Raw genomic sequence first — 25,535 nt, 5'->3', positions numbered from 1 at the left:
TAAGACAACCAAAGCATAAGCGCGGTCCCGGCGTGGGAGGTGCCAGACCGGTAACTCGCTCGGAGGAAATTCATAGCAGAGAGGCTCACCAAGCCGCTGTGCTGGACGCTATTACAACAGCGCCTGCTCTTTTAGCTTATAGCTTTATATTAAAAATATTGATCTTACCGGGCGGCCGCAGGGGAGACCTCGTCAGGCGTGTGTCCGCTGCACATGGCTCGTACCATGGCAAGCGAAGGCTATCTTCGGTTCTCGGCCGGAAAGCGGCAGGGGAAGACGCTAGACCTGGACTCTGCTATCTTCGGTTCTCAGCCGGAAAACGGCAGGGGAAGACGCTAGGCCTGGACTCCGCTGCAGGGCTTTTGTCAACGGCGAGGTAAGGCTTCTTCTTTTTCTTCGGAGCAGCGAGAGGTTCGCGCTGAAGGAGAAAATAATGAGCTCCTGACGATTGAACCGCGCTTATATAGGGACGCGTTCCTCCCGCGCGCGGGTTCAAACGTCATTGGTCTGTACTTTGTACAGACGTTAACCAATAGGCTTCAGTCACGGAGTAAACAGGAGTTTCCCCCCCCATAGCGTCAGCTAACTGACGCAATGCGAAGTGAACCGTATTGAAAGGGAACACTTTATTTAACAAACAAAAAACCCATGAGGGGGTACACAACATGAATCATGAACTCTGACAAATAACACTAAAACTTTGACTGGAAAACTAGACTAGAAACTTAACACGAACACGATAACAGAACACAATGAACATGCACAGAACTAAGGACACAATGACATTAAAAAGAAAAAACAAACAAGATAACGAGCGAAAACAGGTGATGGGAGAAAACCAATGATTACTAATAAGCAGGAGAACGAGGGGGCGGGGACAAAAGACAAGACACCGGAGGCACATGCCACAATAAACAAGGCATTGTCAGGAACTGTAGACGAGGAACAGAGAACCCAAACGCAAACGATATCGGGGAGTGAACACAGAACATTTATTACATGAAACATGAAAACAAAAGCCCACGAGGGGGCAACACTACATAAAACATGATATACAAAATACAGACACAACTTGATTAACAAGACTAAAACTAAACTGAAGAACAGCATGACATACATTAACATGGCACGAATGAACACAATGAACCAGCGCAAGACAAGAGACAAGAGGAGATTAAATAGGGAAACTAAACGAGGGCAACACAGGTGCTAGGGATGAACTAATAATGAATAATTAACAGGGAGAACAAGGGGGCGGGGCCTAGAGACGGGACACCAGAGGCCATGCCACACTTAACAAGGCATGAACCTCCACATGAAACAAGAGACTGTCAGAACTCTGCCACCACAATAAAACATAAATATAAAACAGACTCTCGTGGCAGAATCCTGACAGGCATGAGCCTCCACAATAGGCCTGGGACTGCCAGAACCCTGCCACCATGACAAAATACAAATACAACATAAAACTTCAAGGCAGAGTCCTGACACAAGGTAAGTACACGTACTGTAAAATAAAGTTCTACCGAAAAATTCCTAGAGGAAACACTGAGTACTGTTCATATTAGGACCTTTTTAGAATCTAGCATCCCAGTAACAGTGTTTGTAACTTTACTTCTGACAGTGTACTTCAAAATGGGGAGCCAATTTTTGTACTGAACATATCTATCATAACTTGAAATATTTTGGGTCTTGAAAAAATCTGTATAACCAAAAAGGCCATAAAGACCATGTTTGGCACTGCTGCAAGCTTTCAATGTACAGTTCAGTCAAGTCACTTCACCTTGAATGACTGTAGTGTTGTGGGAGTTGTATAATGATTTGAAAGCACAATGTTGTTCATTAACCAATAAACTGGTTATCTTCTAACACTTCCAGATCTTAATCAATCAGATTATTTACTATAAACATTACTTGATACATTTATGACATATGTCACTTTATTCTATAAAACTATTTAGTTTGAATAAATTTATTTTGATAATAAATACAAATTTTTGTTTTGGAAACTCAAACTTGTACAATGGCAGGCAGGGCAACTATCCATACAAATAAGTGTTAAAAAATCCAAATAAGATTTAGGCATAATTTTATGTTTGAAATCTTTCATATAAAATAAATCACAAATAACAGTAGATGTTAGGATAATTGAATAACTTTTGTCTAAAAATGTAGATGTTCTCCAATGTCAAGGTACAACTGCAATCTTGGGCATTTTATTAAGAAGCTAACAAGTGTAAACATGTGAACCAATGTTCTTTATGGCTGAATGAAAAGTTTATAGATCTCTTTCAAATACTGAAAAAATAACTACTTAAATGTAATGGGAAGGCTATCAAACACATTTTAATTGTATTTATTATATTTATAAAGTATAATTATGAATTTGATATGACAGGCAAAAGATTATACCAGCATTCAAGTAGAAGTCTGTTAAATGTAAATTCATTGCAGAGGTCAGGTAGTGCAACCAAAAGTCAAAGGGTGCAATAATTTTAATAAGTTTTAATGCAAGCTAAGGTTGTCTATAATTGTTGTTTTACATTTCTTAACATTTCTTCAAATTATTGTTCTTAGTTTTCAAATGTTAGTTTTATAGTAAAGTTGTTTTACACTTTTCAGAACACTTTTTCAGAAATATAATTGCCACTATTAAATAAACAAACAATCAGCATGACACAGGATATGAAAAATATTGTTTAAACACATTGTTCCTGACTCAAAAAAATATATACATTACATCCATTTTAAAAGTTTTTTTAAGTATCTTTGTAGGAGCTTGTTTTGTCACTGACCCAAATACAGACACATGTACTGTACAAACACAGGCCAAAGTACAAGCAATGTCTGGCTTATAATTACCTTTAGAATAGCAATACAGCTTCACTAAATAAGCCAAGGTTTTGTAATAACACAGAAAGACACAACTCTGTTCAGCAAAGAAGCATGAAGTTTGAAGATCTTCTTACTGACATCAATGGCTTTGGCAGGTTCCAGGCAATGATTATTTGCATTGGCTTTGTTGGGAGATTTACTCTTCCATGTCACTTCCTGCTAACCAACTTTATCGCTGCCATCCCATCTCATCACTGTGACATCAGCCACTTGGATGCTGATGGGATATTTGGGAATCTGACTTGGGAGGAGAGACTGACTGTCAGTATTCCAGCACAGGAAGATGGCACTCTTGCTTCGTGTCTCATGTTTTCTTATCCTCAGTTTCACCTGCTGTCAAACTCATCCAGCACAACAGATCTTCCTGTAGTTCAGTGTCAGAATGGATGGGAGTATGATAACAGTACATTCAGCAGCACTCTGGCCACAGAGGTGAGATGCAGAATACAAGAAAATCACTGCATATTATTTATAAGATGTTCATTCTTTCCTGCTTGCTATTATTTCCCTTTCTCATGGTGTTACATAAAAGTTAACAATCTGGGCTGGTAACTGAAAGTCGTCAGTTCTGGATTAACACAATGTATTTAGAAAAGCTGTTTTCTATCTTTATTTTGCAAAGTGGAATCTGGTGTGTGATAATAGAGGGCTGAATAAAGCAGTTGCCACCATCTTTTTTGTTGGAGTGATGTTTGGAGCCGTTTTCTTTGGAGGCCTAAGTGACAGGTATAGTTTCATTAAAAGTCCTGCTGTAGATAATAATTTTATCACTTAAAACTTATTTTTGGGCATCATAATAGCATATATAAAAGTTTTTCCTGTCACAGTAATTTCTTCATGCTTTAAAGCAACTTGAACGTAACTCTATGCCAGGGTTCCTCATAAGGCGCCAGCGGGGCGAATCCGGCACAACTTTAAAGTGTCATTTAAAAAATGTAATGGGGACAAATCTTGTGCATAACTAATCATAGCTTCTGTTTTGTATATAGATATGGGCGTAAGCCAATGTTGCTGGTGTCGTATGTATTAGGAATGGTTTTTGCAGTGGCCAGCGTTTTTTCATCTTCCTTCATCATGTTTGCAGTGCTGAGATTCTTCACTGGATTTACCATCACTGGCATCATCATCATCTCATCTGTACTCAGTGAGAACCACTTGATTTTGTTTTGTCCATGTTTTTCTCAATCCACTCTATGCAATCTAATGATTACAACTGAAACATTGTTTTCACATAGACAGATGCTGCACTAACCAAAAATGTAGTGCAGAGCACTGTAAAAACATTCTGTAGAAATTACAATGTTATTGCAGATGGGTTGCCTGTAATTTACCATAGATTTAAATGTGTTATTAACTGGCAAGAGTTTGTTCAAAGTTAAATAATTTTTTTATCTTTACAGAATAAAGTTATACAATAACAGCCTCATGCAAAGCATTCTGGGAACCAGAAATCATCATCAACCTTTTTCTGTTTTTGCTTCAGATTTTGTTTCCCAGAATGTTTTGCTTGATGCTGTTTTTTAGTTTTCCTTTTCAAAGACAAAGACTTGTAAATGCTTAATGTTAATTTAACTTTGAACAAAATGTTGCCAGTAAATAACAAATTTAAATCTACGGTAAGTTACCGGCAACCCAGCTGCAATAACACTGTAATTTCTACTGATTTTTTTTACAGTGAATTTTTAAGCTTTTTTTACCCATTACTGTACGTCAATGCATTTACAGTTAGACATTAAGCAGATGCTTTTATCCAAATGCTGTAAACAATGGAAGCAATTAAATCAACAAAGAGCAACAATGTGTTACAGCTTTGAAACTGGTCTCGGTTAACCTAACAGTAAAAAAGAGTAGAAGAGATAGAAATAAGTATTACAGGTCGTCCGGTCTTTAGTCAATGCTTGAAGACGGCTAACGACTCAGTTGATCTTCTAGAGATAGGCAGGTCATTCCACCAATGGGGAACGGTCCAGAAAAAGGTGTGTGAGAGTGATTTTGTGCCTATTTGTGATGGCACCAAAAGCCACCATTTGCTAGCAGAATGGAAGGCACTAATGTCAGATATAGAGGTTTAGGTTAAGGGATGCAGAGCCACAGGTCATCTTGTATGCTAACAGCAGAGTTTTGAGTTTGTTGTGTTGTATCGTTAGGTTAGCCGAGATCAATAGCAGTTCTGTCTTTGCAAGGTTCAACTGCAAGTGATGGTCCTTCACCCAGACCGAGATATAACTCTGAGATGTGTGCTGAAACCATGGGATCATCTGGTTAAAATGATAAAGGGAGTTATGTGTCATCAGATCACGATAGCAGTGGTAAGAGAAGCCATGTTTCTGAATGACAGATCCTAATGATGCCATGTACAGTAAACTGAGAAAAGAAGTGCCCTAAGCACTAAGCCCTAAGGCAACCCAGTAGTAAGATGATGAGACTCTGAGACCTCACCACTCCAGGACACCCCAAATGACCTACCAGAGAGGTAAGAAGCAAACCACAGGGGACGCCCATTTTCCTGAGGGTTGACAGGAGGATGTCATAATTAACAGGGTCGAAAACCTTTTGAGGATTTAGAACCTGCTCTTGACAGTATCTGAGCTTCAATGACAGAGACAAGTGCAGTTTTTCTTAAGTGGCTTTTTGAAGCAAGACTGGTTGCTATCCAGGATATTGTTCTGTGAAAGACAGGAGGAGATTTGGTAAAAAAATACATGCTGAGAGTCTTTGCAATGAGAGACACTGGCCTGTAATTTCTAGAAGTGCAGGATTAAGTGTGGGTTTCTTATGTAATGGGATTACACAAGCCCCCTTAAATGCTGAGGGAAATGTACCAGACAGACTTTGATGATGTGGGTTAGTTTGTGCCAATTTCTTTCAGCAGCCCTAAGTCTGGAATGATGCTAACAGTAAAGATCAGATAGCCAAGGAGCAGGGAGGGTTGCAAGGGCTGGGGTATTTGTGAATGGACAAAATCTGTCTAAGCAGAATGTTAGGGTGGACCAGTGTCAGTAACAGTGTTGACATTCAGATGAGAACTGGTTAGGGAGTGTGGATAAAAACCCAGAGGATAGGTGGAACGGAGAAAGTATGCATAGGTTACGCCGAAAGGTGATCTTTGAGGGATTTTGTGTTGTATATGGTATATTTATATAAATTGTCTTGTCATGTAATAAAAAAAGTGAGAGAACATTTTTATTTGATTATGGTGGGATTTGTACAACTCAGTTGGACAGAATGACAAATATGTGTAGCTTACTTGAAGTTTAATAAAAATATATGTGCATGCTCTTTGTTTCAGATGTGGAGTGGGTTGACATTAAGCACAGAAGATTGGTGTGTGTAATTGACAGTATAGCATGGGCTTGTGGAAGCACCTCTTTATCTCTATTTGGATTCTGTGTGAGAGACTGGAGATGGTTGACAGTGGCTGTCACTTCACCTTTACTTCTGTGCACAATCCTCTGGTGGTAAACACACAGTTTCTACAAATACATTTTACCAATTAGTGTTCCCAATTTCCCATGCTCGCTAAAGGGTCCTGTATGCACTAATTTTGTCTGTTGGTCTGTGTGTTGAGTGTTCAGTCCCACAATATTTCACATACCAAATGTTTCTGATGTAGGTGGTTGCCAGAGTCAGCTCGATGGCTGATAGTCAATGGAAAGACACAAAAAGCTCATTATTATCTTCATAGATGTGCCGTTATGAACCGTAGGGAGAAAGTTATCTCAAGAATCCAACCTGAGGTGAGTGAGACAGGTATATTTCACCTCACTTCCATGGCTACTGGGATGAAAGGTGGGAGCGATTTTAGGAATTCCAGGCTTTCACTACCCTCTTCCCTTTGGTTTTTTTGTAGACACTCTCAAGCATGCTAACTACAGACACAGAAAAAAGAAACCATTCTTACCTGGATCTCATCAGAACCCCTAAAATGAGGAAACTAGCTTTGCTTACAGGGACCATATGGTGTGTGTAACTGAACCTAAAGAAACAGTCCACCCAAAATGAATATTATATACTCACTTTTACGTCATTCTTGACTTGACCTTATTATCTACAACCTATTTTGGTTGAACTATACCTTCAGTATGCTAACCTTAGCTATAATTGGCATTAAGGTATATAGCATGTAAACGTATTGTTTGTATATTAAACCATGAGTTTAATGACTTTTTATCATTTATAGGTTTTGCGTTGCCACTACCACCTATGGAATAAGCCTTAACATCACAGGCTTTGGTCTGAACATGTACCTGACTCATTTTGTTTATGGAGTTATTGAGATTCCTGCTAAACTTAGCATCTATTATCTGCTTGAAAAAATTGGCAGACGCAAAACAGAAGCTGGAGCTCTGCTATTGGTTGGAATCAGTCTCATGATTAACATATTCATACCCAAAGGTGAGACCAATGATGGAGAATAGCAAAAAATTGTAGTGATGTAGTACTCGAGTCCGGTCTCAGACTGGAGATCGGTCTCGAGACCGATTTCTCGGACCTGTCTTGGACTCGTTCCTTCAAAGACTCGGTCTTGACTCGATCTCGGACCACAGTGAGAGGAGGACTCGTAATTTCAAACCGAGCACTCGAGACCAGCAAATTTTTTTATGTTCATATAAAAAAACACACAACACATAACAACAATAATAAAATGCAATGTTGACGGGCATAATTTGAAAATGACATTGCATGGTGCAATGCAAAGATACTGCCTTCAGAGCCGTTTATTTATCTCTAGAAAAATAAGCAGCAGATGATGCTATGGTAGGGATTTTTTAATGATAGTAAAAGCATAGTCCATAATAAGACGCAAGACTGCTCCTCTAAACAATTCCCAATCTAGCTTAGTCTGTAGGCCTAACTGTTGATTATTAACTGGGGTGATATTAAATCATGAATATGAAAACTGATATGTTTTTATGGTCTTGGTCTCGAATCGGTCTCAACCCTTCAAAGGCTCGGTCTTGACTCACACTCGGCATAGGCTGTCTCGTCCCCATCACTACTGATCTGTGTTTCACATCTTTCTCAGTTTATGTTTAATATACAGTACTCACTCTCTTTTAGATCAATGGGTTGGTCGTACTGTGGTAGCTGTACTAGGAAAAGGTTTTGCTGTTGCTTCTTTTGCAACAATCATATTATACAGCTCTGAGCTTTACCCCACTGTTCTCAGGTAACAGTCTAATTTACATCTTTAAAGTAAATTTAACTTATAAACTCAAAAATATTTATTTAAATTTGCAAATTGTTATGTAAAATGTAGATTATTTGATGGCGCTTATTGGAGGAAATTGTATAATAATTGATAATCAAAGAATGTTTAATTAAAGCATGACATGCATTATAATAATGCATCTGTTTGGTTCTCCCAGGCAAAATGGGATGGGCTATAACTCTCTCCTGGGTCGTCTAGGTGTGGCTTTGTCTCCTCTAGTCCTGCTATTGGACAGTATTTGGGGGTATCTCCCTCAGATCACCCTCTGCTCTGTGGCACTCTTTGGTAGTCTGGTGGCTTGGCAGTTACCTGAGACACGAGGCAGGTGTCTACCTGAGACCATAGAGGACATTGAGGGTACTGGGTAAGTCATAACCTATAATCTATTATTGTCACAGTATCGGCTTTTAGGGAATAGAGTTAAATGACTGTAGAGTTAAAAAAAGACCAAACATTAGAAAATATAGACAGTTTCAGCAGTAACAACATTAACAAACAGCTTTCATGGAACACACATGAAACTTCTGGTAAACGCCGCTAAGAATCAATAACAACAAGTCATTTTAAAGTTTATTTCCAATAACAAGCAAAATAAACAACACATAGATTACCTTAGTTCAAATGATAGCTAACACGTGTCAAAAACTGCACTGAGCTAACGTTACTGTATAAAATGTGTACTATATAATGTATACAATCTTAACTACAGATCGGCTGCCAAACCTGCCATCAAACAGTGGTGATCCATGATCGCCATCTCTCCTCATCTTTAGGAAACATTTATTTTCGACGAGATATTTGTTCCAGTTCAGACCATTAAACAAACAGAGACCGGAAGTTAAGTTCCGCTCAGTCATGTAATAGTGATGCAAAGTCCAATTCATTTCCGCGAACCGGCTCTTTTCGGACAGTTCGGCTCATTGAACCGCTTCAAAAAGCCGATTCACTGGTTCCTGACGTCATCAAGAAATGACATCACTACGCATTTACTATATCAATGAAACATTCAAATAAAGTCGTTTGTATCAACACATTAAAACTACAATATGATTTGCATGCACAATAAATAGTACCAGAACTAAAGCTTTTTAAGTCGGCAATCCTCGCCTCGGCAATCATCGACAAACTTCGTTCGGTTCTTTTTGAGTCCGACGTGCTATTTCGGCTGTGCGTCAGGCGTCATCAACCCGGGACCTATGCCCAAAACTAAAGTTTAGCCGTTTCTCAATGTCAAGGATACTTCCTTGGCAGGACTACTCCTTACAAGTCACTTCCTTCAGAGGCTATGTGAGGCTCCTCTTAAGCATTCGGAGAACACGTTAAATAGAACAGGCTAGCAAGTGCACCTCATTGCATGATTGAAGGTGTGCTTTCGGTGCTGGGCGCATAGGATTGTGGGTGATTTCAGCGCGTGAAGAGCGCGAAGGATACAAATATGCGTCCTTTCCTGTATATGGGATATTTCTCGAACGAAGGACTCAGTCCTTGGCTGAAATTTCGACATTGGAACAGTCCTTCGACGGACGTTGATGACATAGCATCCTCGAAATTCTGGCTTCCGAGGATCCTTCCTTGACATTGAGAAACGGCTTTTGATTCAGTTCGATTTGTGAACCGGATCGACCGGTAACTTCCTGAGAACCAGCTCAAAAGAACGATTCGTTCAAGAACCTAACATCACTATCGTGTAATCGCATCAACGCACGTGCGTCAATAGGGAATGTGGAGTTGTTGTCACGCCGTGTTGCATTATGGCCATATTTGCAGGATCGCGTCCTATCCCGCTGTATTTAAGTTTGTGTGTTGGAGGTTGTGTTTGGATTATCTGTCGAGATTTTAATAAACTTTGATATGTTTGGTCAGTACTTCTCGATCAAGAACTGCCACAGCAGGTCACACGATCATTCAGGGAGGAAACTGAACAACGGAATACGTTTTTTCAGCTTTCATTCTTGGAAAAAACAACAAGGGAAGTCGGTGGAGGAGCTAACGAAAAGACGCCGGATCGCGTGGTTTGCCAGCAATCAGGATAAAAACTTTTACTTTTCAAAAAATCCCTGCATCAGCGAGAGTGTGTTCACTGCATTTTCAGTAATTCAGTAATTTGTGACTCATAAAAGCAGAACCACTTAAATTGTTTGTTTTTATGCTAACACTGTCAAACTAACTTGTAAATGTAAATTATTTATTCATTCATTTCTGATCAACATAACCACATGAGTTATAAAAATAATTATTTAGACAATTTTTATATATATAAAAGAAGAAGTGTAATCTTACTATGAGCTTGAAGAGATTTATAGCTCTTAAACTCCTGCAAAGTGTATGCACTCAATCCAAAAACAAGGTAATTGACCAGATATTTGAGCGGAGGTAGTGCGCCTGGATCCGTAATGTTGTTTATCTCGGACAGTTTGTCCAAATAAAGTTTTTTTTGGCAGTAGCATTTTGTTTCTCCCGATATGATCCCTTCTCGTTTACTTTCAACTTCTCGATTTCTTCCATTCTTCTTCAATTTGACCTAGTTTTAGCTTAACACACCCACAATTAAATGGCATAGCCGTTGGCGGTGCCTCTAAAAATGGCAGCCACGTCCCATAATGCAACACTGCGTGACTTCACACTCCCTATAAATAGGCCTACAAATTGTATTACTTGTTAAACACTTGTTTTTGTGTGTTCCTTAACCAAATCTTGTGTTTTTATTAAATGAAATAGGAAGAAGCTCATCGAAGATTATGAAAAGCAGGAGGAAGCTAAACAAATGAAAAATGACAGTGACACCCCAGTGATAGCTTGATAGATTGTATTTTATGTTTTATCAAATAATTATTATGCACCAATATTTTTTTAGTGTAACTATCAAGTTCAACTTATGTGCACAATGAACAACAACTCCAGAGCTCTTTTAAAATATCTTTATTAGTTACAAAAGTAGAGGATTACAACTTTGTCAAGTAATAATTACAAACATTTTCTAAATAAGACACTAGATGGAGATGTGTGAATAAATATATAGAAACTGTGAGTCTATGTATTTATGAAAGGGGATAAAGAGAGTGTTTATGCGTGTATGTATATGTACATACTGTATACATAGAGTGAGGACTGTTGTGCATTGTATGACTATTTTCTTAAATAGCAACAACCATCTGATTTGTGCAATAAAATAACCTTTTACTGACTACGATGATGTAACAAAAATCAGTACCAAATAAAATAAAATTTTCACTTAATGTTCGCTTGGCATTTCATTTTCTCCGTAAATGTAACAGCCCACCTTTCCAATGTTCACACCTTTTGGTCCAAAAAGGTACCCGTAGCAGGGCACATGGCAATATGGACTGCCCTCATGCTGCAGCAAATACAGAGTGCATATGAGTGAAAATACTGCACAATATTATTAATGTATTATTTACAGTACATATAGCAACAAGGACTCAGCTATTGCTCTCATAAGCTAAAGGATTTTAAATATGTAAAAAAATCGTGGAAATACATAAATCATATGGGTTTTTTATTTTAAGACCCCCCCCCCATTGCCCACAACAACATTATTAATATATTACTAACTAAAGAAATATCTTCATTCTTAGATGTTTTAGCTTATTTTAATGTTGTTATTAGTTCGTAAAGTGTTTATGTACCTCTGCATGGCCACCAGGCGTCAGTGTTTTCTTGCACCTCACACAGCGTAGGCAAGGCCTGTGCCAGTTACGACCTAATGACATCACCTTCTCAGCTGTAGCATTAGACAATGAAATCAGCTCCTTACATCACAAATTACATCACATCAATACACCAGTGTTGTTATAAGTGGAAAAGTACATTAACAGACAAATAATGCAACATTACAACAGAAATGTAATCTGAATATTGTGTTTGTGACAAGGATATATATAAAGAAATGACTGATAACCAACATATTTAAACCTACCAATTTACAACCGAAAAATTTGTTTTATATTAAAATTTTGATCTTCTGTTCCTTTAAAAGTCTCTCAGCGGTCATACAGAATTCTGCACATCGCATAGCAGCTCAAAACCCAACACACGTCAACCACAGAAATGCTGTAAAGTTCTCAAATGTCTGAAAAGTCTGTGTTATAATTCACTGGACTCACCGAAATACACTGCCTTTCCACAGCCGGGACACAGACACGTCTCTCCAGCAAACATACGTGTAGGAGCAGAAGGAGCTATGAATAAACAAAAACCTTACATTTATGCATTTGGCAGACACTTTTATCTACTTTCATGTTTGTTAAGCTATTTCATGCATATTATAGTGTTGGATCTTAACTACATCTGTCAACACATCTCCTCAATAATGAAGCAAGCTGTTTTGGATCATAATTTCATATTCTGTGCTCATTTGTCAGCATGAACTCGCCATAGGTTCATTAATACTCATGGGACCAAGCTTGTGTTTAGAAAACAGTGACATTTTTTCCAGACGTTTTCACAATGGTCCTAAAATCCTCCCCTAACATTCCTCTAATCTCCCTGTCTGTCGGAAAACACCTATTAAGGGGAAATATTTCGGGAAGGGAGCCAATCAACGGAGGCCATTAAAATTCCAGAGCGTACAATCCCAAGGGGGTCACTACAGAAAACTATCCCCCCACCCGTAGTCACTCGACAAACAGTATTTCTTGCCTCTCTCCCACTCGCTGTGGGATGAATGTGTGTGAAAAATTGCTGAGGAAGTGCAGATGTGTTATGGAATGTGTAAGACAATGCAATGCTCTCTCTCTCTCTCTATATATATATATATGCAGTACAAAGGGAGTTTGTTGTTCATAAACAGGACATGTAATTATAACTTCCCATCCTCCCTTTATCTGAAAAGTGCCGTGTATAATGTAGTGATGTGTGCGTGTTACCCTTAGGTTGATGATAGCTGATCTGCGAGTTGGTCCATGGTGTAGTGGGCGATCCATCTGAAGGGCTCTCACATGATTTGTTGACAGGTGTCGGCGGAGGAGTCTCATAAATATAAGACCCCGCCCCTCCTATATTTACACCTAAGTCAGAACAGTGAAAACTTTTCCATTACTTTGACTTTGTGCGCGATAAAGTTCATATCTAAGTGGTCAGACTCTTCTAATGCAGACAGCATTACGGAAAAGCCAAAAATATCTTCTTGCGCACGATACTGATAAAATTGTATGTCTAGAATGACATATACGCTTACATAATAAGCTCAAGCAACCAAATCCTAAACTCTATTGAGTGTGCAATAACATAAGCTGAACACTTAAACTAAGCATCTATTTGAATAAAACATTTTCTTACTGATAAACACATCACCTACACGTATACATTTAGCAAAATTTCTCTTTTGTCCTTCTATTACATGCGTTTATTTCAGTTTTATAGTGTCTGGTGTAGACAAAGGAATGTGAATTCATGTGAATATGTGTATAAATGAGCTTAGATTAATGTTAATTTTTGTTGTGACTACAGTATGTGGTTTATACATGTACAGTATGGTCTTGCGAAGTGAAAAAAGGACTGTATAGAGTCTACAGTACATCTGCATGATGTATGCGTTTGAATTTTTCTCTGCTCTGTTTCATCTGCAAAATAGGATACATCTCCATTTTACTGAATCCCAGTTATTTGCTATCATGGGAAAATTGGCCATTTAAAGTTTTAAACAGAATAAAATGTCCTTTACAATCTGACCCAACATGTCTAATCTCACTAAAATGTAAAATCATGTCATCCATTAATCATCCTTATGTTACTCAAAACCCGCATGACTTTGTGTTCCTGGGAGAAATCTGTGAGCTACTCTTTTCTTAAACAACAAAACACACAGTAGCCTAAAAGCTTAAGTTTTTTCATTTTTTTTTTTTGATTGACCTTATACAAAAATACACGCACACACACACTAAGACAACCACATACATATCCATTACAATTTATTGTAGCCTATATACCTTTTGGTCCAAAGAGGGTCCCATAGCAAGGTTTGTGACAGTATGGCAATCCATCATGCTGTTAATGGAGAGAAAGAAAAAAATATTTAGTTTCTGTTTTTTTGTTTTCCTAGGGTCTTTCTTAAGTTTCTTAGCTTTTTAGGGTTTTATATATAATGCAGGGGTGTGCGGGGCAAAAACTAACGTGGGGTTAGTTGTAACACGGACTGTTTACATTGTTGCACAAGGTTGAGCGTTTTGGTTTTCCGGTATTTTTTCACACTGCCAAAAGACGATCTCCTGTAAATTATTGGAAATGTATAATGTTTTTCCAGAGAGTTATTGATGAACGAGTGTTTTGGTGGCATGTAAGTACATTTTTTCATCAAATGTTTTTTTTCGGTTTCTAAGTTGGGTGTGTAAGATACCAAATCCAATGCTATGTCATATTAATCAGTGTCTTGTTGACTAAAACATAGCATCGTTTTGAAATATGTCTGCAGCTCTTAGCAACTTTTTTGGTGGGCTTTAAAATATTTTGACCCAGCAGGGTTAATTGTAACGCTGTGTTACAACTAACCCTTCAGCACTTACGATCTGAAAACTGCTAACGTTAGTGTAATTCTTGCCGTTGTTTTAAATAGGCTACACACGAATGATTGCTGGCTGCCAACAAAATAAATGTGCCTGTCTTATCAAAAATCGTGTGTCAAATTTATTTTGTTCATATCGTTAATATTGATTAAGGTCACATACAAAATTGAAATCATAATGAAATGAAGGGCTAAAATGAGACTTTGATGCTCATTATCTTAGAATTAGATTTTTGAAACAGTAGTATGGTTATTACAGACTGGATAACATATAAAAAATCTTTTTCTCACATATTTAGGTATTTGTATCCATTTTAATTGAACTATTGTTAGAAAAGGGCTGGATGAATGAATATAGTGTGGATACCTGTCTATTATAGACAGATATATACAATATCCACTTCAAGTATATAGACAAAACAGTATTGAAATATTTCCCTGCAAACTTAATTTTTACCAAGTGTTACAACTGTTACAACCCCCTGTCTATTACAATTAATGCCACCTATGGGGTAAGTTGTAACGTTTGCACTTCTGTCACGTTTGGTGTAATTGTCCAAGAATGGTAAGTACTAAAAAAAATAAAAATTGCATTTGTAGAAGAGATGTGTTTGTTGCTTGTGTATATAATTAATCAACCAAAATATTTTTAGAATAATGGAGCAAAACCAAAAAGTGTTGTGCCACGCTCTCCCCTAGTAATTTATTTTTCCAAAATTTGTAAATGTCATAAACTATGCTGCAAACACTTTTGTTTGTGAGGCTAATAAAGAACACTAAAAATATATAAATGCAATGACCTTAGAGAGATCTGAAAAAAGGTTTTAAAAGTTTAAAAAGAATAATAATTCTAAAGACTAACTTGCTTTTTAAACATTTTCAATTTGGCAGTCATTACTCTCCTACGCTTTGAACCTTCAGATGATGTTTGTTTGACAGAATAAAAGGGAGAAAGCTGCCGTGCTGGAGTCATTAAGAGTGATTGTTTATGCTTCTGTTCCTTCCTGACCCTCCCAGCATGCATAAGGACTCAGTCAGATGCAACACTCTAAAAACAAATGGTGCTAAATAGCACAAAAATTGGTTCACTGGCTCATAATCATTGAGAAGCCATTTTTAGTGCTAACCTACCTATGTAGAATCACCTATGTAGAAACTGTGTAGAACCATATTGTGCTATGTTAAACCATAAGTGGTGCTATTGTCATGCTTTAACACCACTTATGGTTCTACAGAGGGCTTATATAGGTGCTCTTTAGTGTTTCCCCTATGGTTACAATCTTTTAGTACTATTTAGCACAATTTTTTGTAGAGTAAATTCAAGCATTCTTACAAATTTTAATGCATGTGTGTAAAACGTACACTCGATTTAACTCTACGATTTTATGCCAAGGCGCCATACTAAATATTGCAATCCTAGCTATTAAGATTAATATTAAAATAAGTAAAGAACTATTACAACTTTAAACAACATTAAATTCCAGAAACTCTAACACTCTTTTTGGAGGGTCTTTTTTAGGAGATGTTTGGTAATGTAAGCACACAGCTGACGGTACCCAATGATTTCCATATTTGTTTTCCTATTAAAGTAAATGGGAACCGTGCGTGCATTATTTATCAAAATTTCTTCTTTAGTGACAGAATCAAGAAACTCATACAGGTTTAAAAAACATGAGAGTGAGTAAATGATGACAAAATTAACTTTTTGGGTAAACTAGGGTGACCATACGTGCCATTCTTCCCATTCTATTTGTGGACCGCATACGCCATTCAGTTAAAAACATAAGATATACAATCGTAGTTTCATTCTTACCTTAAAATGTAACGGTTGCTTTTCTGTAATAATAATAATAATCCTCTATGACGTATGCGGTCGACAAATACGACTTCCGGAAGACGAACAAAAAATCCTGGACGGGATGCGTCCGGGAAGAATGGCACGTATGGTCACCCTAGGTGAACTATCCCTTTAATCTCTCTGTATGTGCTGACACCCTCTTGTTGTTAAATATACACTGAAAAAAAACTTTTGGACACCGGTTCCACATTATTACATTAAGTTTTCTTCAAATAAAACTAACATTAATTAACATTAATTTAATTTGAAAACTTGATTTAATCTTGTTGAACAGGTGTACGTATTTGACTAAGCCACGCCCCAAAATGTGATGAGCCAATTACAGTGCGCATAGCTAACCCAATACACTCAGACATTCTCTGCTTTCCATTGAAATGCATTGCAGTTAGTCAGTTTTCATTCATTACATGCAACTCCGACACTAGGTATCCTGAGAGGCTGAGTGACACTGTGTATTTTTTTACCCTTTCCCAAGCCATATCTCAACCGAGATAACGTTAAGTGTCTGCTCTGGATTAAGTTATGCGGTAGACCACAACACCTACTAAACGTGGATAAATTAAACAAGGATGTCTACATCTGTTCTAAGCAACAACGTATTTGAATGTTATCTTTAACATCTCTAACGTAACATCAGCCTAACAGTAGAAAATGTTATCATTAGCTTCTAGCTGCGTTGTACATGTCACTTAGCTACATTAATGTATCTGTAAATAACCGAGATAACAAATGTTATTTGTAATTGCAGTGTTGTGCAGAATGATTCATGTAAATACTGTAGCACCAAACTAATGGGGAGGTACTCTTGGTAAAGATGGTTAAGGCTTGTCCTGGAAACGTATGCAACTTAGACCTGTACATATTTTATTTGATCATGATGGCAACGAGATGCGGTTTAATCGCGTTTACACTGTGACCTGTACATTTTTGCCTGGAGCTGAAGCTTTTCATTTACCTTCTCAACAATAAAATTATTAATAAAACCCTCCAATGCATAGTTAAGGCCCCTTTGGTGACTTTGAGATGATATATAGTCTTTCTGTCTCCAAAAATCATCAATTGCCTCTTGTGAAATATCTCCTACTGTCACAGCTGCCATAGTGCCTGTCACCGAATGTTGATTGTTTGTCTGAGTGAGTGGAGGGGGGCGTGGCTTAGCCATAGGTCAATTGAATTACGTAGATCAAACAAGTTTAAAGGTCCAGTTTTTCCGGTGTTTTTGAAACTATGCTTGTGTTTATGGTGCGCAATATAACATGTGTTCATGTTTCGTTGTAAAAAAAAATGCTGTATTTTTCATACAATTTACTTATCTCTATACCAATGTTTTCACTGTCCTAAAAACGTGCTGATGTCTTCCTTGTTCTATGAAGTCCCTCCTTCAGAAATATGTAACGAGTTCTGATTGTGTAGTTTGTTTAGTGTGTTGTGATTCGACAGCAGCTTAGTTTGTGCTGTTTGAGTCAAAGCTGGCGACTGACGTATTCCTGTAGGCGGGGGTTAGTCAGAAACTCTTATTTTGACGTCATTTAACTGGGAAATTGAGGGCTTTGAAAGGGGAATTCTATTAAATATATCGCTTGGCATTGAACTTTGAGCTTTAAAATTTTGCAGGTATTATTTATGCTCTAACAGCAACATTACATAACTAAAGTTTTCTGAAAAGGGATCAGGAAAAACAGGACCTTTAATTTTTTTTTTAATTAAATTAAATATTAAGCTTCTGTTGCACGTCGCCTTATATATGAAAGCTCCTAACATGCAAATAAGTGTCTGACTTTCCTGAAGCGTTGTCCAGATGACGGACCTGCATGTGACCCGGAAGCAGACTTCCACGGCTCGTATTGTTCGCTTCCACGGAACTGAGATAAAACGCATTGATTGGCCGGTCTGCGCAGCTCCGAATGAAGTCCACAACACCTGCTCAGTAGTCTGCACGTTCATTTCCGTATTACCGCGTGCTGCGTGTGACATAGTATTGTTCTTTTGTGCATGCGATGCAGTTCAGGACTACAAACAGTTCACACAGCTGTCTGATTTTAGCCACATAATGTGAACAGTCAAACAACAAATGAGATCTGAGCAAAAAAAGCATTAATGTTTGCAGTGTGAACAAACTCTAAGAAGCTAGGCAAAATCCCATAGATTATCGGACTCGATTTTCCTCCATTATGAACGCGATTTTGCTTAGTTTCTCTGTGAAACACGGATCTGTGTAGTAAATGCCGTTCCATCTGAAAGCAGATGTTGGCGATTTACTACTAATCGTAGGCGATTTTTTTTTTGCACAGCCATATTTCAAAATATGTGTTCGTTGCTTCATGTGAACCATGTGCATCATGCGTCTTGTCAAAATATATACCTGCTGCACACGCGTTGAAAGGGTTTATGATAAAAGAGACGCTCACGTTCACAGAATACTCACAAGACACTAACTTAACACTAAACTCTGATTACGCATGTTGTGACGAGCTTCGCAACATGCACCCTCGAAAAAAAAGTCACTGGCCGCCACTGTTCCCAACAGGAGTCATTTCCCAAAGAATACTTGAAAGAAAAAAACGTCTACACCTGGAGAGAGCAGCATCAAAAACACAACCCCATGCAGCTTAACACAAACGCACATAGAAAAAGAAAATAAATGAAACACAATTATCATAATAAAAGAGTAACACGACTTAATATATCCCTGAGTAAGAGACTGAAAAATTGTGTGTTTGTGTCCCTCATTCAAAAGAAACGAATTTTGAGACAGAACCCACCTTATAATTAAACTGAAGCTGTGTGTGGCTTTTGTTTGTGTGTGTGCAAGGGTGCATGTGAAACTGAGAGACAGAAAGGAAGAAAGAATTGATTGTTTTCTACATTTGATGAACACTATCTTTGTCCTTTTGTTGTCTTTGCTATAATTCTTGTAATGTCCCACAGTGACTCTCTGTGTGTATGGGGGTAAAGTGTTTAATGCTTATGGATACATATTTGTCCTTTTAAATGATTTGAACTGTAACAGCTTCCTTGAACTGAACATGTTTGAAAATGACAGATATGCTGTTTTTCTAGGAATTTCACTGCGGTTAAGAATGTTATAATTTTCAATTTCCTGTAAGAGGCGAGAAGTTGTAAAGGCCGACCCTAGAAGAATGTTTCTCATTTCTTTAAAACACTCAGCCAGACTGCACACTGTTTTCCATAACTGTCAATCTCTATGGTTTGGAAAGAACATTTAAATTATTATTAAGTATCACTCTGCGTCTTTTAGTTCTTTGCCATTTTGGCATTCAGGTTTAGTGTATGGGAATGTCTTTCTTATGTAACAAATTCATGAAAATAAACAAGCTTAAATTTTTCCATCCAGAAAACTATTTGTAATTGCAGTTTCCCTCAGACGGTTAGAAAACATTCCAGACAGCTCAAATCAGGTTACTATAAATATCTATTATCTGGGTTCAGATGTGTCATGCCCATTCATACTGAAGGAACACATAGACGAAGCTGCACGATTATTAAAGGTGGTTTAAAACACAGTGGTAGAAATCAAGTGAGATGAACCACATCCCTGTCTTTGTTTATCTTCAGATTGATTTTGTACTGTCAACTTTCTACCATTTTCATGATGTGGCACAAACTTGGATGGATGAACAATCATTCAGCACAGAGAGAAGCACAAGACAACTCGGACCACTGAGCTAGATCATATCAGACAAGTCCATCATACGTGTCAGAACAATGAGAAAGAGAGAGGAAACAAGAGGGGGAGAAAAAGGGGCAATGTGGGAACAGGAAAACAAAGGGGGCACACTTGTGTGACCTAGAATGAATGTCATCTCAACAGCTTAAGGCTTAAAATTTTGTGAACTTGGTAAAACTAAAATACAATCTCAGACGTCACGTTTCTTTGATTTTGACTAGGTGTGCGGATTTGTTTTATTTTTGATGAAATCACAGCAGACAATAATGAGATCAGTGATTTACTGACTCATTCCTGCTTACCTCTGCATGGCCACCAGCAGACAGAATCTTACCACAGCGCTCACATTTCAGACAGAAGCGATGCCAGTTTTTCCCCAGGGAGCTAACTTTTTCAGCTGAAACAGAGAAAAATGTATTGTATAATATGAGCTTACATATAAAGATGACAGTTCCTACAGAATAAATGATATATATCTAAAAGGCACATTATCAGAAGCAAGACTGCAACCGTCTGTGATAAACTTCTAAAACAGTAAATATACAGCATTTTATTTTCAAAAAGGGCGATTCTGAATCAGCAAAGAGCTACTCTTTCAGTCTTCAAGCAGACGGCAACTCGATCTACCATTCACAGACGGTCTAATTCATACTGCAGACAAAAACCTGCAAAACCTAGATGAAAGCACCAGTTCCCATCTGACATTAACATTTACACACCAAGCAGACACTTTGAACCAAAGCAACTTACAGTACATTCGAGCTATACATTTTTTATCAATGTGGTCCTTGAGAATTTAACCCAGGACCTTTGTGCTAAAAAACATTGACTGACTGGCTGGATTTTGTGCAGTTGACTGGGATGCAGTTGGGTGTTTAAAGGGCCCTAATGTACTGTATTTTCCATACTATAAGTCGCTCCGGAGTATAAGTCGCATCGATCAAAAATGTGTCATGAAAAAAAAAAAAAAATACTATGTCGCATTTGTTTATTTCTGCCGAAGAACAGACATTTAATCTGGAAAGGCAAGTTATTCATCTAAACAATAGCACACAGAACAGCAGGCTGAATAGATGTCTGTATGTTAACGTAATGCAAACAGTTATTTACACGATACATGATAGCATACTGTACATACCTGGTAGGCTGAATAGGCTAAATGAACAGAACAAACCAACGCGCGTCAAGTTCGCAGGCTCGTCAATCCATATCACTGAATTTATTGAATTACATACAGGAGCAGTGGACTCTCGCAGCTGTAGACGGTAATGTTGTCTTTTGGTTCATATATGTCAAAATTAATTCATACTGACTTACAAGTTGTTGGACCAGTGAAACTATGAAAAAAGTGCGACTTATAGTCCGGAAAATACGGTGTTTTCAGTAATATAGAAATTGTCTCTGGTATCCCCAGAATTTGTCTGTTAAGTTTCAGCTTTAAATACACTACCAGATCTTTCATTATACGATGTTGAAGATGGCCATTTGTGGCTGTAATGAAAAACGCACTGTTTTTGTGTGTGTTTCTTTAAATGCAAGAAAGCTATATGTTGACCATATGCAAAATATGGGGTAGAGCGCTGATATATGTTAAATTGTTCATTTTTGTGATACGTTTCATTTTAGCTAGTAATTTGATCCTATAGAAACGGGCCATGTCGTTATGATTTGTGTGGTTGAATTGGGCGCACAAGCGTTTGGACGAAAGTTTTGCTACTGCGGCTCCGCCTCTGGCTCCACGGACAATTCCTTCTGCACATGCCTTGGCTCCAAACTGACGTTTTTATGTAACATGGCGGCGACCATGTTCATACATTTTTGGCTTCAATTTATTACAATGGAAGGACGCAACGTCGAGGTATCCATCTTTTTCACAGTCTATGGCTCTCACATGTGCTTTGGACTACATCAAAACACGTGACTCAGGTTGGTTAAACTACGCGTTTATAAGGCAGAGTCTCCGAGCGATTATAGTTTGGGCGTACTCAATGTGACATCACATTGATAGGGGATCCCCAACAGCCTTTTTTGTGTGTCGGTTTAAAGGAGATTACACAAAGAAGAATAGATGGATTTGTATAAAAGCAGGATGTTTCTGCACACAACTCATTTTCAGCTAGAAACACATTTAAAAGTGAATTTTTTAGGTTTGGGGGCCTTTAGGTACCAGTCTGCTACACTGATCTCTTCCGAAGATCTGGTCTATAGATAGTTAGAGTTCTGTTTAAAAAAATCTGTAAACAGGATATCCTTGAGAACTTTATATTACGCCCTTGAAATAATCACATATTTTGCTGTTGAGTCTTTTAACGCTTCATGAAAACTGCTGTTTGTATTTAATAAGCTCTCAGTGTGTTTTTGCTGTGTTATCAGGTATTGATGTGCATTTTGTTTAGACAGCCTTTCCTCTAGAACCACTTCTTAACAAGATAAAAACACAAAAAGTGTGTGTGCGCGTGTGTGCGTGCGTGTGTGCGTGTGTGTGTGTGTGTGTGTGTGCGTGCGTGCGTGCGTGCGTGCGTGTGTGTGTAAAACAATGTGCCTTCAAAGCAGAGGAAGAACAAACTACCATCTGAAGAAACGCTCTAAATAGGGATCTTGTTTCACTGCAAACCCTGCTGGGACTCAAATAATGCATCTGTAGTCAGGTTTGCTCTTATCAAGCAGGTGTTGACATCTGCATCTTATCGGTGACCTTTTGATCTTCACAAGTCTTCACACAGACATTTTAACCCTAAACAAACCCATTTAACTCATATTTACATAAAAATTGTAATCTGTTGTAATTGGCATTTGCAAATAAATATAAGGCTTAAAAACAAATTCAATTATACAAAAAGCTTGCATGTGTTAATTTCTTTTCAAAAATCTATATTTACAATTGTTTTAAGCAATCACACAGTAAACATGGACTTTGAAACACATGGGTTTAGGAAAAACACTGGTCAGTGTCCAAAGAAATCCAGTTTGATCAAAAGAAAAGTGTGCTGGAAGCTCCTACAAAACATTTGGCATTCAGTATACATGAAAACTACTAGTAAAACTTCCTCAAACAGTATATGATATCAAAAATAAAGGTAGATTGATGCAAAAATATTTGCCAGATGACAATGTGCTTTGCCTTGTGTGGAATTGAACCCAGTTCAACCCACCTCCCCAAATGCCTCACAAACTAACCGGCCAACATTCACAGGGTCTGTCTGACTCTTCGTCTCACACATTCCATCACCGAAAAGTAGTCGGGTCAAACAGAAAGCACAGTGTCAAAGCATTTTCAGACGTCTAAACTCAGTGGGGATATCAAACTCCATCCGCTAAACTGTAACAGTAGCACAACAGATAAGAGTCTCTTGCCAAATGCTTATGTAACACCATTACCCAGTTCTTTTTTCACAGGCAGTAGCATTTACTAACCCTGCGGCTACTAGATGCCAGGACAGAATACTAAATAGGAAACAACAATGATGGGACAGACAAGGGAATAACATCCAGTGGGGTTATGAGAGCATCAGGGTCAATTTGGGTTGACCTATTAATACCAATACCTAATTCTGCACAGGGCTGTAAGTTTAACCCTGTTGTCCTTCAGAGAAAGACTTTACTGTTTTAAAGACCCCTATGGTGCATGTTAAAAATAAATAGTTATTATAAAAATTATATTATTTTTGCATTACAAATTTTCCTTCAGCACATTTAAACATTACAAAGAAAGTGTACAAAGTAAGCTTAAACTTTTAGAAAGGTGATGTCATCTATGATAGTAACCCTTTGTTTTTAGGGTGTAAATGACCACAACAAGATAGCCAGACTGCAGAAGTGCTGATACAGATTATACTGTACATCACTAAGAAAATATCAGCTTTACATTTTCTAAGGTTTTTGAAAGCGCAAACAAGTGATGTAATATTTTCAGAGGACTTTAATTATAGCCTTCTTATGTTAATATCATTATCTTCATATTTTGTTTTGTTTTTAAGACCCCAAAGAGAACACATTAAGGGTCAAATGCATACCTCTTATGATCACGTCTCTAAAAAAATAGGCTTTTGCAAAAAACTCTGTCAAGCTTTGCAGAAGTGTATTCCTTTTTTAAATTCAATCACATGTGACTTGTCGACATGTATTATACATGTCTTAGCAATTAAGTCAATAAGTGCACAATTATAAATAAAAGAACTTAGCCTTTACTTCACTTGAGATATTGAGTGTCAATGAATGAAAAACGCTCACCAAAAAACACAGGCTTGTCGCATCTTGGACATATAGACGTCATTCTGGAAAAGTCTTGCTAAGCCCAGGTTCGATTCCTTGATCCCTCACTGCTGCTTCATAATGCGTGCAACACGAGTCGCGCCACGGCGTTTAAGTTTAAAAAGCCCGAGAGCTCATGTAGTTCATGAATATTACATACGAAACATGACGTTTGCGCAGAAGCCCAACTGATTGGCCGAAAATTTGACATTTCCAAGATACCGAGCTGCGCAGAACCATTGGAGTATGACATCAAATTACCACAAAAGCGATTCGATGGCTGTGCTTTCGAATCGTTCTCGCGGTATTTTGATGTCATATTAATTAGTCTGCGCAGCGCCACATGAAGTCGATATTGACGAATCCTACTATGATGACGGGTCATTTGGCTGCTGAATATTAATTAGCTATCGTGTCTGGTTACCAAGCAACGTCTGCTCGACCCTATGGCTCGACCTAGCGTTCATCGATTTACCATAGCACCACACATTTGACTTGACCAATAAATTTTTTTAAAACACGTCAATCAAAAATGTCAACCATGTCAAACTTGAATGTATTAGTTATTTTGAAGAAATTAAAAATATATTTGTTTATTGTGTGACGTATTAATGTGCCAAGCATGCAATATTATTATAATTGTTATAATGAATATAAAGCATGCTTAACTTTTTTTAACTTCACAAATAATTAGTATTTTGATAAATAAATTACATTACACGTGATGATTAGGTACTTCTCTCTCCTTGGGACACAGCTAGACGGGTTTAACACTGCCACCTAGTGTTAAGAATAATCACAGGAAGATTCAGGCTTGAAAAATATACAGACTTTCATCACTGAACAAGATTTTCATAACTTTTTCATTACCGACTTTATTGCATAGCAGAGATGTCATGAACTTTTCCATCACATCTCTATTTTATATTATGGATGTTTTTGAATGTACCTACTGTACTGTACAGATGGATCTGTCTGAGAGATCAATAAATACATTTTTGGTCCTTTGTTATAACCACTAAGACAATACAAAATCACACTTGTGACCTCAGATGAGCATGCAATAGGTCACGTCATCATATCAGACTGACACCCATGGTACTATTTGTTT

The 25,535-nt window shown here is 37.7% G+C and overlaps 2 protein-coding genes across 2 annotated transcripts; one reads left to right on the top strand and one right to left on the bottom strand.

Annotated features, from left to right (window-relative positions):
• Positions 1-2,850: 2,850 nt before the first annotated feature.
• Positions 2,851-11,343, top strand: LOC135787465 (solute carrier family 22 member 7-like). The gene is made up of 10 exons (XM_065297447.2): positions 2,851-3,327; positions 3,518-3,621; positions 3,885-4,039; positions 6,185-6,353; positions 6,509-6,632; positions 6,746-6,855; positions 7,076-7,290; positions 7,957-8,065; positions 8,265-8,471; positions 10,826-11,343. The coding sequence occupies exons 1-10, from the start codon at positions 2,947-2,949 to the stop codon at positions 10,905-10,907; spliced, it is 1,656 nt and encodes a 551-aa protein (XP_065153519.1). The 5' UTR covers positions 2,851-2,946; the 3' UTR covers positions 10,908-11,343.
• crip3 (cysteine-rich protein 3) lies at positions 11,012-24,563 on the bottom strand. The gene is made up of 7 exons (XM_065244972.2): positions 24,404-24,563; positions 20,476-20,570; positions 14,056-14,113; positions 12,994-13,134; positions 12,232-12,306; positions 11,755-11,849; positions 11,012-11,462 (listed from the first exon to the last, which is right to left on the bottom strand). The coding sequence occupies exons 1-7, from the start codon at positions 24,444-24,446 to the stop codon at positions 11,340-11,342; spliced, it is 630 nt and encodes a 209-aa protein (XP_065101044.1). The 5' UTR covers positions 24,447-24,563; the 3' UTR covers positions 11,012-11,339.
• Positions 24,564-25,535: the final 972 nt, after the last annotated feature.

The sequence above is a fragment of the Paramisgurnus dabryanus genome, chromosome 17 (assembly GCF_030506205.2).
Source record: "Paramisgurnus dabryanus chromosome 17, PD_genome_1.1, whole genome shotgun sequence".
Lineage (NCBI taxonomy): Eukaryota > Metazoa > Chordata > Actinopteri > Cypriniformes > Cobitidae > Paramisgurnus > Paramisgurnus dabryanus.
This window is presented reverse-complemented; position numbering and strand designations above follow the sequence as displayed.